Raw genomic sequence first — 14,858 nt, forward strand, 5'->3', positions numbered from 1 at the left:
TTTCAATGCTGTTTGATTATCCTCACTGCAAAACAAAGAACAAATACTGATTAACAGACGTGTTAGAACGAAAGTGATATGAAATGCATCTGGGGAGATGAAAGAATAGTTTAAACATGCACATTATTCCATTATGTGTCTTTACAAGATCCATTTCTTGCTTGAGCGTTTGATGATTTGCGATAGGGAAGCAGAGGCTTTCTCTCTCCTGATGAATAATTAGATACAAAGGACTGTGGTCCTGCATTCCCCCATCAGCTGTCAGGCATCACTCATTCTCCCCAGGCAATAAGCAAGCCACCATAAACAGTCTTTAGCAGGAGAATTTGTCATTTGAGGTGAAAGCATGGAGCCACATAAATGTACTGTATGTGAATCCATGCAGCATGTGCCGTGATTAAATATGGATGTATTCATGCATGCGGTCTTGAGTAACCATGAGCACAGCCGTATGACGGGGCAACAGTGTCATTATAAGCACACAGGTCCATATATAATGGTGTGTGTGCACGAAAAGAGATACAACACACTCTTTAAAAGAAGATGCGCAGAGCAAAGTCTGAGTCTTAGTAATCTGGTGGCAGGAGTGTGCTAAATCCTGACATCAGCATATCTCAAAGGACTGCATGCTAGCGTAGAGAAGCGCAGGAGGGAGGGGGTGGAAGAGCCCAGCGCAGAGAGTTAGCAGAGGTCAGCTGACATTGCAGTGTGCAGATGAGGTGGAGAAGGCTTTGTTAACGTTCCAGGCTACCGTGCGCATTTCATGCGGAACGTAAAGTAAAGTGTCGCCAGGCTCAAAAGCACACGGCGTGGTTTGGTTAATGAGCAATCAGAGCATCAAGCCAGAAACAGCTAGAACTACAAAGCTGATTCCAAATGCCATAAAATAAAAAAAACCTTCACCAAGATATTTACAAAGTGCTGAATGATGCTAATATGCTAGTTAACCGCGTAAAGCCCGACATATGAAATATGTTTTTAATGAATGCACTTTTTAATTTAAACATTTAGACAAAATAAATAAGAAAATAAATTATAAAGATTGAGAAATGTGTGAGAAAATGTCTCTCAAAAGCCTACATACATACATTTTCACGGTTTTTTTCTAAATGCAACTTGCTTCGGTCCAGTAAATGTTGATCATGAAATATTAATAAAGGTTATTCTTGCGTTTCTTAAAGGTTTCGCAGCAAAAAGACAGTACCCTGACCTCAAGTTGGACATTTTTAATTATTATACAAAAAGGCCTTTTTACTGACTGACGTGAAACATCGATTTTTGAAACATCGAAAGTTTTGATCATGTTAGTAGTAATTTTAAAGGCCTTAGAAATTCATGCATCAAATATTTAGTAATATACTAGTTTTAAATGGATAAGCTCTAGTCCGAAGAGATGATTCATTGACCATTGGGACACATCCATAAAGTCAATGTGCAACAAGAAATGTCCAACGCCCACATAACAGGTAATGACTCACCATAGTGAGGTCATGGGAACCTCTATGCATTAACACATCAAATGCACGCAGCCCCCTACAACCTCGGTGGACCATTACCGTTTCGACTTAGCCATGTAAACCTTGAGTCATCACCTGGGAGAGGCAACATTAGAGCAAGCTGAGTTGCTTTTAGTGCTTTTGCGTGCATGACATACAGCTGGTGTACTATGCAAAACTTTCGCCCAGCATGTGTATTTGCAAACTTTAAAAAAAAAAAAAAAAAAAAAAAAAAAACAGGTGAATGTCATTATAGGCTGCCTTAAACTGATATCTGGTGAAATGTGCTCCTGCACCAACAAACACAATACACAAATAGTGACATTTTAAATGAGTCAATGAGCAACTTGATTATAATGCATTTTGTAAAACATTTCAGCATTTAAAATCCCTCCCGATTGCGGTCTGCCGCTGTCCTTGTAAATTCTAAAACTACAGCAGTGCCGTTTGCATGGGGAAGTAAACTACCATCAGGCATCGCAGCGCCAAGTTGATGTCTGCAATATCTGGTGATCAATATTGAGCAGTCTAGTCTGCTCTTGCATCACAAGGCTCTTCATCTCTCCCATGCCCTGCTGACAGCATCTCCTGGCATCCTTACACATACAGCACCAGGGCCAGTGCGCACTCAAAATGGGATGCTCTGCGCTTCATAAGCATCCATCATAATAAATAAAAGACTGATCCCATGAGTATGGTTTATGCAAGAGGAGGAGGAAAAAGACAGGAAGCAGCAGCAGAACAACAGGCTAACGCTGATTGACCCTAACCTTACGCTGTGATGTCAAATCAATCACACGGTTGAGGGCAGTGACCGCCAATCAAAAGCCATCACAATTATGCTGTTTACCAAACCGCGCCAAGCGCAACATGCATATTACTAAGGGGCACAAGGGCGGATGGTACACAGCCACATGATTCTGCAGAGGCTATGATGACAAATTACACTGCATTCACTATATTTTGAAAAATGTGTTTATTCAATAGCCACAGGGCTTGTTTAAGTGCAATGTGAATCGGGTGCATTTGCATGCAAGGTGTGCGCTCATGAAATGGAGGTGATTTCGTTAAATGCTTGCGTATGGGAAAGTCTGTGAGTAAAAAAAAAAAAACTAACACGCACACTATTTTTAATGGTCAAGATTAGAAAAATGGGATGCAAGCAACCTGAGAACAGATTTAATCTTGGTACAAAATCATGCATGAAACAGCTCTCTTCCTCTACTCATTTCTGATCTACATTTGTTTCCTCTAAAAGACAGCTGCATCCTCTGGGTCACAAGCTGTCCCATCATGTTACCATCTCGCTTGGCTTCAAGAGTCAGACAACTGCCTGTGTTCAACAGCATGCAGTCACCTAACAGACATAAAAAATGCGGGTTGAAAAGCCATTATCATCTGCAGCTGGAATAAATGAATTCACGCCAAATGAAAAAACTTGTTTTGCATGCATGAACTAAAATGAGACAAAGTGGGACTGAAATATTAGGTGCATTTGGGAAAGAGTGCTATTGATGTACAATTTTTTTTTTCTTGAAGAAGAGGTATTCCTAAAGGCTTGATAAACCCTTCAGTCAGTTTTATCACTTCTTCCTTTCCCACAGTAATTTTCTTCCCTTCTATTTTGCGGACATGTCAATATATATTACTACTTAAGCAGAACAGAACTGCTTTATCTGTTTCACTTTGCAAAGACCTTCCACACTCTGACACTGAATGAAATGAAACCCAAGGAATTGATGGGAAATGGATGGTGGAGTGATAAGCAACTCCCATGCCAAATGTCATGTTCAGTACTGACTACAGAAGATAAGAGTTTATATAACAATGCTGGTAAGAGGAGCATTCAGTATGACATCTTCTGCCGTTGCTTTAAACAAATTTGTAGTTTCTCAGTTGGCTTAAAATTGGTAATTTACCTCCAGAAACTATTAATTGTACAGTATCTTTGAGATTTTGAGGGGAACTAAGATGAAAGACACTAAAAGGTGTAAATGCATCGCCTACTGGTATTTTCAAATGTTTGGTCCAAAAACAACCACTGACTATGTTTATGTCAAAACCGGGATATTAGCAATAACCCGGTCGCGAACGGCCATGTAAACACCGGCAAAAACCTGAATATGCTCATAAAAACCGCTTTTAAAAACAGGGATATTATACCTGGGGTACCCCTTTTCTGACCCGAACTTTTGGTCATGTAAACTCGTATCGGCATATCCCCATAGGGATTTGTGTTGTGCGCATGTTCTATTCGCAAAGAATCTTGGTCTTTTGAGTAGAGAAACTTCTCGGCCCATACAAAAATCCGCGTTTAGTAACCCGGAAGCAAACATGGCGAGACCAGCATCAAAGCGCAAACAAAGGCAATCGCTATCTGCCCCGAAATATTCATTATCCGCGTGCTGCTGTTGTTGTTGTCTTTGGATACAGGAAGAAGAATCGGAAATGACGCATATTGCGTCTTAAGGTTGTCCGTACGTCGTGACGCCAACGACGCGTTGCCGTTTACATTGGGATATTGCAATTCCATGTATACAGGAGAAACTCTCTCTGCTCACGCATGTAAACAGGTTATTCCTAATGTTTCAGAAACCCAAATAGTGACTTTAACCCAACCATAACCCAACAATTGGCTGCATGTAAACGTAGTCACTGATAATAATGAACTCCCTTTATTCAATTATATTTTTCCATTTCCCCAGGCAATGTCAGGCTGGAGGACTCAACAATCGCCCTTCATTTTGTCATACTATCCTCATGGTTCAAAGAGCCCCCAGTTTCTAAGATGCCACTTCCATATTGTGTCAAAAATGAAAGCCCCTTGCGTCTGGAGGAGACGCTTCAAATTTTATGACAATACAGATTACAGCCGCCATGACATTCAACTTCAACCTGTAATTAGGAGTACCCACGCAAGGATCTTTGTGTGCCTCCTAGCTCGGGCTGAAACATCACTATTTGATAACCTCAAAAGCTCAGGATGCCATTCTACCAAATCCGACGCGCTGCAGAGGTGTGGAGAAAATTGCGGCTTTGCTCGATATGAACTACGCACCGGGGAGCAGCAGAATGATTTGAGCCTCCTGTTGAGCCTTCGCTTTTCAATTGTCTCACAAGTCAGCGTGGTAAAAGTGGATTGAAAAGAAAGGATGGCGACAAGAGAAAAGAGCAAAACACGATTGATGGACAAGCAGCATCCAGATTCAATACGCTTTGATGCAGAAATCAACAGTCTGCGTGAAAGAGTAGTCCTTGAGTGGGAACAGGTCATGGATTTTGTCAAGAATAAATGAATTGACTCAAGGGAGTGTGAATTCATAAATATAATTCAAGTTCCTTGGAGGCATGCAAATGCGCAATATTAAAGTGAGAAATCCAGTGAGATTTCAGAATATTAGCACAGATATTTGTATATTATGAGGTTAAATGAGCCACAATTTAAATTCTGCCCTCATAAATCAAATTAACGGATACGCTTGCAGAAACTCAGCCTTCCATATTCAGAAAAACATGCCAATTTGGTAACAGTCTCACACTTCTCTTTCTCTTTTTTTCCAATATCAATGGACTGACTGATTTCTGTCCAATTTGTTCTGGGTGGTAAGGAGAAAGCCTTTTCTCTACAAGAAATGACTTGTTTCCTCAGTACTTGAGAACTATGGACTTCATACACACCAGCAGCAAAAAAGGAGAAAACGACAAACCCCTCTCAACACTCAGAAGTCCAGTACAAAATCAATAACCGTTTGAACTGACAATTATGAGTACAAAAGAGCTTCTACTTACTGTTTGACACGGATGAAAGGAAAAGAGGAGTCTACCTTTGTGTGCCACTCCTCCCACCTACATACAGGGTCAGATGAGTGAAATTAAACTACTACTGACGTGTAGAGGAAAGTTGCGTGTCGTTCCAAGATTGACAAGCAGATGTGGGGCCATAAACCTCCCAATGACCTTTCAACCCAAAGAACAGGGATTAATATAAAGGTAAAATGTATTTTTTTCAATGTTAAAATACTTCTTTCCCAATGTAGAATACACTGGGATATCAAGTAAGGCTTCCGGATGTCTTTACATTTTGGTTCTTTTAAAACATTAAACTTGTTTGCCTAAACGGTCAAACATGTCAACCTACTGAGAGAACAGTTACACAAATTAACGATCTTTTCAGTCCATATTGTGACATTTACCAGAGGAATATGGTTTATCAACAAAAATATATGACGAGGACTGTTTGATTGGAAGCAGACCTGCTTGATTGTAAGAAAGCTGCAGGCTTTAAGCATACTAAATGATTTAAGTCTGGCAGTGGCACACACCAACAAAAAAGTTGAAGTAATTCCACCTGAAGAGAATAGTAAATTATGATGTCAAAAAATAAAAAAACATGCAGAGATTAATCTTTCCTAATGAGATAACATTAATTAAAAAAAAAAATAGAAAACATAACGTACACTCACTGTATTCTGGACATCACGGTATCCAGAAACTAGACCGTTTCCCGCAAATTGTATAATAAACAAAATCACAGTCATTGCATCTATATATATCCGTGTCATCTTTGACTCATCCTGTTTCGCTTCCAACCAACCCAGCTTATAGTTGTTAAAATATGCCTTAAATATTAGAAATGACTCATTCTACCTGTCTAAAACGGTGAGTAGAAATTTTCAGCCGTCCAGAACACCGTGAGTCAACGTTTCCGCCATTATTCTATCTTTAAGAGAACTTTTGCTCCAACCCTTTTTCCGACAGGACAAATTTAGGTTAATTAAGCTTATTCATTACTGATTTGTGCAAAGGCCACCAATGCTTCATTGCATTTTAACAAGCTTTATCCATTTAAACACACAAGAACTCAGGTTGGGTTTATGTTCAAGACAGTAAAGATGGATACAATCAGCCTATTACCTCCCTCTGCCTCTTCCTCTCTTGATGATTCGGTATTGAGATAAATAGCTTACCCTGGGGTGCAACACCTGATTGCAGCATCACACTCTGTCATTCTGTACACTCACAATCACAGCGAAGGAAACAACTCATTATCTCACCTGCACTGATAAATCAAATAAGTTATCTAATGCTGAAAAAGTGTGCCTAACAACATTTCATGCTAATCAAAGGTCATCAGCAAAACATGATCATCCACTGGAAATACTTCAGACTAATGCTAGAATAAATCATAAAATCAAAGGCTAGTTTTAAAAGGCCAGTCGTGTGTACAAATCTATATAAAAAAACCTAATTTACAATATCTTTGTAACATTATTGTATATTGAAACAACAGTCAACATGACAACCTATTTACTTCTGTAATAGACCTAATTGAGTCAGACAAGATAAAAAAAGGGTAATTTATCAATTGAGTTAACTGAATATATTCGTCAAAGGTTTCAAAAAATATAGTTGTGTTCTTGCTTGATGTTCTCACCAATGTTCTTGATTGGTGGTTACTGCCTATAATTAGGAAGGTACCAAATATGGTACTAAAATCAGCCTTTTTGTATTGATGTAGTGCATTATCTCCCTGTGGTGCTCTAGAGTTTATAAGGTTTTTTGGTTTACTCCTTATCCATGCTTTGTTGACGTATCACACGATTAATCTCCTACTATTGATCCTACATTGGAAAAGAACGCTGGGGTCCAATTAGTATCGGCTGATTGTGCCTTTGCATATTCCTCACGATGGCAACCTTTTCAAACTACCCAATAATGATTTAAAGGGGGTGGGGGGGTTTAAAGGGCGGTGGTTATTGAAAAATTGACACTGGCTATGTTGATGTTAGATTATTTTGGTGTAAGTAACACCAAACAACTGAACGCCAAGGCATGCTGGACATCACATGCAGATGCACACACACACACAAATCAAATGTCAATGTAAAACTTGACAATTTTAGGACCGTCCTAATCAGGAAACCGTGACCTCAACAGGTCAGAGATTGAGCGCATGTTCCACAGCCTTGGGTTGAATCATGCTCCAGCAAATCATGCTGGATGTCAAAGCCTTGCAGTTCCTACATTCTCAAGGTTGCTTGGTCTCTCGTGTTTCTGGACACTGAGATAGTAGGGAAATGCTTTGAGAATAATCAGGGCTCAACAAAGAGAATTTGTTCTGCTGTCACAGCTGTGCCAGTAGTTCAGATTTATACTTGCCCTGCCAATATCACCACTGATTGAGCAAAAAAAAAAAATGGCCCAATGCAGCTAGCTGGCCCAAAACTTTTATTGTGGACCCCTGAAAATGTTTGCACTGGTCTATGTAAGTGAGAAGAGGAAAAAAGCCATTTGGATAACATTGTTTCAATAGAATCTTCAAGTTCTAGAGAGTCTGCCATAGTTTTTTCAACATGCGAAACTCACACAACATTTTCACCCTGAGCAAAAGGGATCTTACAAACCACACGTCATATTATCTTTGTGAATTGAGACACGTTCGTACTTGCTAACACAAATGACATCTGAGCTGAACGGCAGTTCTAGAGGGAGGGGGGACAAAACAAACAAAAAGCAATTTCTTTTTTCCAAAAGCAATCATTCTAAAACTTGACTTGGCCATGTAATGTTTCCATCATGACCTGAGAGACTATTACCCCCATACTGCTGACACTGACAAACCTCTTTGCAACTTTTGCTTTTGGCAAAATACAATAGAGCAAAAGTTTTGAAGGCACAGTAGCTGTATTCTCCAAGTAAACAAAAATAAATAAGGGAGAAGTCATCATCATCACCATATTCAAGCAGGTTTCCTGAACGCTCACTGCACCTGTCATTGGTCGCGAAAAAAACAGATAGTTCTGCCCCAAACTCAAACCAATGGTTAAGCCATTGTTAAAGGGCTGGTCAGTGTTCTTAAAGAAAGAGAAATATAGCACCACAGAGTTGGTGTTACAAAGGCATTCAACCTATGATTATTGTTTTTACTAACAGCTCATATGAATCTGGATAGGAGAAATATTAAAATCAAATCAAATGACACAAATCACATTTAAAAAACAATTCAAAAGTCTACATAACCTCAAAAACAGATGCTTAGAAGTTTCCGTCAAAGGTCTACATGAATATAATACCAAAACATCAAAGGTCATGTGTTGACCCAGCATTTACCTAAATGCAGCAAGATGGGGCACCAAATCACCTTCTTTCAATTCTACTCTCTTATTTTTGCTTTCAAGTTCTAGCCAAGTACGTAATAACGGAGAAGCAGCAATAAGCACGGATAAATGTGATGCCTCCACTCCTCCCCACGCACTTATATAAAAATTCACAATTACCGATTTCAAGAGGCAAATATCATTCGACTCCAGGTGCGGAACTAACATTAATCTGTTGTTCAGCTGAGATTCAGCTGTTTCAAAACAGATCAGATTGCAAAACAAGTCTGTTTTTGAGAATGACTACAGGTCATTCCCCATTCATAACTAAGAGGATAGGATACTGAGATAAAGTAACATGTCACCATGCTGTTTTTGCTTTGTGTTTGTACAATCTTTTGTTTACTGACACTGAATCTTTTGTTAATGTTAAATGGAAAATAAATGGCCTTGTGTCACCCAGTATTTCTATTAAAAAAATACAAAAACGTGGTTAAATATACATATATATATATATACAGATACACACACACAGTGAGGAAAATAAGTATTTGAAGAGTTCAGATGCAAAAGCCTCTAAATGCCATTTGAAATTTTCTTCTTTAATGATGATTTTTATCAAACTTGTATATTTAAATATTTAAGTTCAGTAATTTCACTTAAATTGCATTGAGGATTACCTATTAATTGTCATTTAAGTGAAATTACTGAACTTGAACATATAAGCTTGATAAAAATGATCATTTTAGAAGAAAATTTCAAATGGCACTTAGAGGCTTTTGCATCTGAACTCTTCATTTGAACACCCTGCTATTTTGCTATTTTAAGTTCTCCCACTTAGAAATCATGGAGGGGTCTGAAATTGTCATCGTAGGTGCATGTCCACTGTTAGAGACATAATCTAAAAAAAAAACTAAAAAAATCCAAAAATCACAATGTATGATTTTTTAACTATTTATTTGTATGATACAGCTTTATTTGAACACTTGAGAAAATCAATGTTAATATTTGGTACAGCCTTTGTTTGCAATTACAGAGGTCAAATGTTTCCTGTAGTTTTTCACCAGGGATTTTGGCTCACTCCTCCACACAGATCTTCTCTAGATCAGACAGGTTTCTAGGCTGTCGCTGAGAAACACGGAGTTTGAGCTCCCTCCAAAGATTCTCAATTGGGTTTAGGTCTGGTTTAGGTCACTGTCATGTTGGAAGACCCAGCCTCGACCCATCTTCAATGCTCTAACTGAGGGAAGGAGGTTATTCCCCAAAATCTCGCAAACACTTCCAAATCATGATGCAACCACCCCCATGCTTCACAGTAGGGACGATGTTCTTGGGATGGTACACATCATTCTTCTTCCTCAAAACACGGTTAGTGGAATTATGAACAAAAAGTTCTATTTTGGTCTCATCTGACCACATGACTTTCTCCCATGACTCCTCTGGATCATCCAAATGGTAATTGGCAAACTTAAGACGGGCCTTGGCATGTGCTGGTTTAAGCTGGGGAACCTTCCGTGCCATGCATGATTTCAAACCATGACGTCTTAGTGTATTACCAACAGTAACCTTGGAAACGGTGGTCCCAGCTCTTTTCAGGCCATTGACCAGCTCCTGCCGTGTAGTTCTAAGCTGATTTCACACCTTTCTTAGGATCATTGAGACCCCACGAGGTGAGATCTTGCATGGAGCCCCAGTCTGAGAGAGATTGACAGTCATGTTTAGCTTCTTCCATTTTATAATGATTTTTAGATTATGTCTCTCACAGTGGACATGCACCTAAAATGACAATTTCAGACGCCTCCATGATTTCTAAGTGGGAGAACTTGTAAAATTGCAGGGTGTTCAAATACTTATCTTCCTCACTGTATATATAACCCTGTTTTTGCAATCTGATAGATATATATATACTCACACTACAAAATATGCAAAGAAAAAAAAGATTATAGGTCTCCCTAGGAATCAAAATTATCTCTAAAGTTCTCAACAAGTAGATGCTTTTAAAAAAATCTTGATACAGCGACATTAAATCCTTGATAAATGTATTTTTTAATGTAAACTACAGTATCTCACTATCTCTTTAAACTGAGAAGCATAATCAATATGTTGAGGGAGACACTGCAAGAAGAACTGACTAGTGATCCATCGTTCAAATCTGCTTGTGCATCATATTTAAGGTACTTCCAACTATTATAAATTGAATAGTCTCATTCAACCCCTCAGCAAGTCCTAAAATCATGGTTAAATTATCTTAGCTCAGATGATGAATTGCATCTTTACGCAATGTTAAGATGGATGTGTGGCCTAGGTGCACACACAAACACACCTGTACGCTCATGGCCCACCAGGCAATGAAAACAGATAGATATTGTTAAATTGAATTACGAAAAAAACTCATTAAAAACAAGCCTATTTATTCCAACAAGTGCAGTCCTGCAGTGCACAAGAAAAAGCAGCATCTGTGAGACATACAAAGTGTTACCCTCCATGTCCTAGATCTCTCTACCCGTTCAATACATAGACACAGAGGAGGAGGTGGAGAAGGCTTGCAAGCCATAGCAATTCTGCACCGATCCAAGGACACAGCATCATCCACAGCTTCCCGCAATATCCCCGTTTTGTTTGAGGGGGCTCATTCGGCCCCCGCTGGTTCCCCTCAAACTCAATTACATGCCACATTGCCAGGCAGCAGGGCACCAGATCAGAAGCGCCAACATGCTGAAGATGGCACTAATGTCATGCAAAATTTACTTTTACATGCATATCTGCTGTGTTCAACAGAAATTTACAAAAGTCTAAAAGTGAATTCACACCATATTTCAACCATGTACGGATTCACAGTGGCAGTTACATGTGTATGTTTGGCTGTTTGACTCCAAATACATTAATCTCTTCTAATAAATAAACCCAAAGCCTGAACAGACTCTATAAAAAAAGCATGTATGCTTTTACAGAGTCTCAAGTATGCAAGGCTCATGCACAACCAACTGTGAGGTGAAAGAATCAATGACACAATGGAAAACTTAACTGTGATTCATCAGTCCTAGGTCATAATGACAATGGCCAAACGATCACATTCAACACCAGAGAGAGATATTTGTTATCTCAGAAATGCACACAAACACAACCTCAAATACTTCTGATTCTCCCAGATTCTCCAAGTCTCATGACCCAGAATTGTTATTAGTAAAATACCAATCTAATCTCACATGGTTAAGAGGTTAATACTTTTACATTGTGCGTGATACATCATCAAAATATGGTCATATTCCAATCCGATCTAAATCAGACTATGCTTGTGTATATAAACACTGACAACTGCACTGCTTTAGAGAACACAGCGATCTACCTTTGTAGGTAGTCCAAAAACCAATATAGCATCAATACTTGCAGTAAGTGATCTCCATTCAGAGTGTGGAAAACATAATCTTTTCCCCGACAAACCACGTGCAAACATATTCCACTATCGCCTGAAACTATGGCAAGCCGTTTTAACATTTAATCATTTTAAACTACTAGTCTCTCTTTTTTAATGATACTAGAACTTATTTTTTTAGATACTAGTATCTATTCCATTAAGTACTAGTACTTATTCAATAGCTACTAGTGCCTTTTCTTTAGATACTAATGCTTATTCTTTAGGTATTAGTAACTTTTTAAAGATGCTAGTACTTATTCATTAGATACTAGTACTTATTTCGATAGTGACTAGTAACTATTCTTTTATGACTATACTAGTATCTAATTAATAGGTACTAGTATCTACTGAATAAGTACTAGTATCTAATTAATAAGTACTAGTATCTAATAAATAGGTACTAGTATCTAATGAACAAGTACTAGTATCTTATGAATAAGTATTGAATAAGTACTAGTAGCTAATGAATAAGTACTAGTATCTAATGAATAAATACTAGCATCTATTGAATAAGTACTAGTAGCTAATGAATAAGAACTAGTATCTATTTAATAAGTACTAGTACCTAATAAATAACTACTAGTATCTAATGTATATATACTGGTCACAATTGGAATACACACTCAGAACTGAATAGTTGATGATCCCCATAGAAGTCAATGACAAAAAAAAAATTGTTACTAGTCACAAAAGAATAGTTACTATCGAAATAAGTATTAGTATCTAAAAAATAAGTACTAGTAGCATGAAAATTGAGACTAGTAGGTTAAAATGATTATATGTTAATACGGCTTGCCATACTGAAACATGATAATTCAAACACGCTGCTTTTATCTGATTCATTATAAGCTCATGCTCGGTACTCTGCTTGTTTGCTATGGGTAAGTGCATCTGACTTATTCCCCTGACCATTGAGACCCGTCACTCGACATCCATGGCTGTGATGGATAAGATTTCATTAGGTGGGGAATAGTGAAAATCTGTGGCTAAATTCTAACGCAAAAATGACCTGGGCTGCGTTTCCCAAATGCATTGCCACCAATCGATCAACTTAGCTCACGATGCTTTTGGAAACGCAGCACAGGGCGTGAGGAATAGTCAGTATCGGTCGCTAACATTACACACCTTACTGTACGTCAAGTAACAATGACCACCACAACAGCAACGCGCTGCATTTCAAACCCTACGGCTATGGAGACTTTTAAAGCGAAAGGGTTTAATTACAAAAATTACAACATTAATAGGCTACAATCACACGATTTCATTGGTGTGTATTATGTAGGCGGTTTTCTAAATAGGAAACTGTCACATAGCATACTGCATACACATGGTTATCAGCCAAGCCAAGTGGAAGCGACAGAAATGTCATGACTGTAGGCAACATTTTTAACACGGAGTACAATAAACACGAAACATACTATCTATACTATAAATATTGACGGTGTATTGGCAACAACAGATGTCCAAATGCATTCTATCGAAATTAAGGAAGGAATAAAACAGGAAAGTAAACGTATTCAACCTTTAACATGACGATTTATGCAAAGAAACCGACCGAACAAGTGCATTACTACGAAATTCCTGCCGCCGGGCGCGGTATTAGCTATCTTTCAATCCAGTAATCACCAAGAAAAAGTTGATACAATAAAGCGCCGAACGTTCTAAACATTTCTCGCCAAACATCAACAGTTACAGTGTAACAAACAAACCGAGAGACCATAACAATAACACAACGCGCCACTGAAACAACGCTCGTGCAAACTATTAAAGCACTGCTTTTCATACCTCCTTCTTGGTCGGCTTGCAGACAAGCGGGGATATTTTTCTTCCAACCCGGCATTTCGGTGGCGTTGTGTGCATTCAGGGGGTAAATCTCAGGCGCATTTCACTGACGGCACAGGCGTGCATTTCCCCGCGCCTCGTCCCTTCTATTCACTGGCAGCCGGTGTAATTGAACGCCGTGTCTTCCTCAGCCTCGTTGTGGAGCTGAGCTTGGGGGTGTGAGCTCACACACAAACACACGAACGTGAAGGTGCCCACTACAACCCACAACAATAAAGACTTTTTTCATGACATTTCCTACCTTCCCTAGCCATAGAATTGTCACAGCACAGTTCTAGTAACACTTTTCTGTTCATCTGTAGCCTAATTGAAGTGTGTGTGTTGCTGGTTGTTCTCTTCCAGTGTTTTAAGAATGTGTGTGTATGGTCTTATTCATTTATTTCTTAAATGGGGTGTGTTGTTGTTGTGGGAGTGAGGCAATTACAGAAAATAACTTTTGTTAACACACAATATGTTCATATAGGTCAAATACTTCAATAGAATCAATTTACCGTAACAGATTTTCCATCTGGAGCCTTTAGGCGGTTAATTATCAAACCAAATCAACAGCAAATTACAATTTTAGTTTATAATTCAAAAATCCATTATAAAAAAGGCTATTAAAAAAAAACGTATTTTATCAGTCATTTTGATAAACGATAAACTGTCATTGGAATTTCTTTTGAAATTTCTTGTTTTTAAAGCAATTTTGTTTAATGTTTTACTATGGATAAAACATAGTTTTTTTATGAATTATTATTGTTAATAATATTTAATTAGCATTAAATTAGACTATAGCATTTAATTAGACTACATTTGTGATATATTCATGTATATTTTACCTTGGGAATTTTTTTTGTTTTTAACATTTGTGTAAACTTACATGTATCAAGGTTCAAGCAATGTATTTTAGTAAAGTTTTAATATAGTGTTACTATTCAATGCAAAGCATCGTGGGAATATGTTCTCACCCACTTAGGCGTGTTGTATAATTGAGTGCTTTTTAATGTGCTTGATTAGCTTAACATT

General features: G+C 38.2%; 1 protein-coding gene across 4 annotated transcripts in view; it reads right to left on the bottom strand.

Moving 5' to 3' along the window:
* The window catches only part of grip1 (glutamate receptor interacting protein 1), a 221,767-nt gene extending 207,730 nt beyond the window's left edge, over positions 1-14,037 (bottom strand). For 2 of the 4 annotated variants that reach the window (XM_089126641.1, XM_089126635.1), the window contains exon 1: positions 13,794-14,037. In XM_089126641.1, the coding sequence (XP_088982767.1) occupies positions 13,794-13,848 (55 nt within the window). In that variant the 5' untranslated portion in view covers positions 13,849-14,037. The remainder of the gene's footprint in view (positions 1-13,793) is intronic. The other 2 variants (XM_089126640.1, XM_089126637.1) reach the window with 1 other exon arrangement.
* Between the last annotated feature and the right edge of the window lie 821 nt (positions 14,038-14,858).

This window comes from Pimephales promelas, chromosome 24 (genome assembly GCF_988280905.1).
Source record: "Pimephales promelas chromosome 24, fPimPro1.hap1.1, whole genome shotgun sequence".
NCBI lineage: Eukaryota > Metazoa > Chordata > Actinopteri > Cypriniformes > Leuciscidae > Pimephales > Pimephales promelas.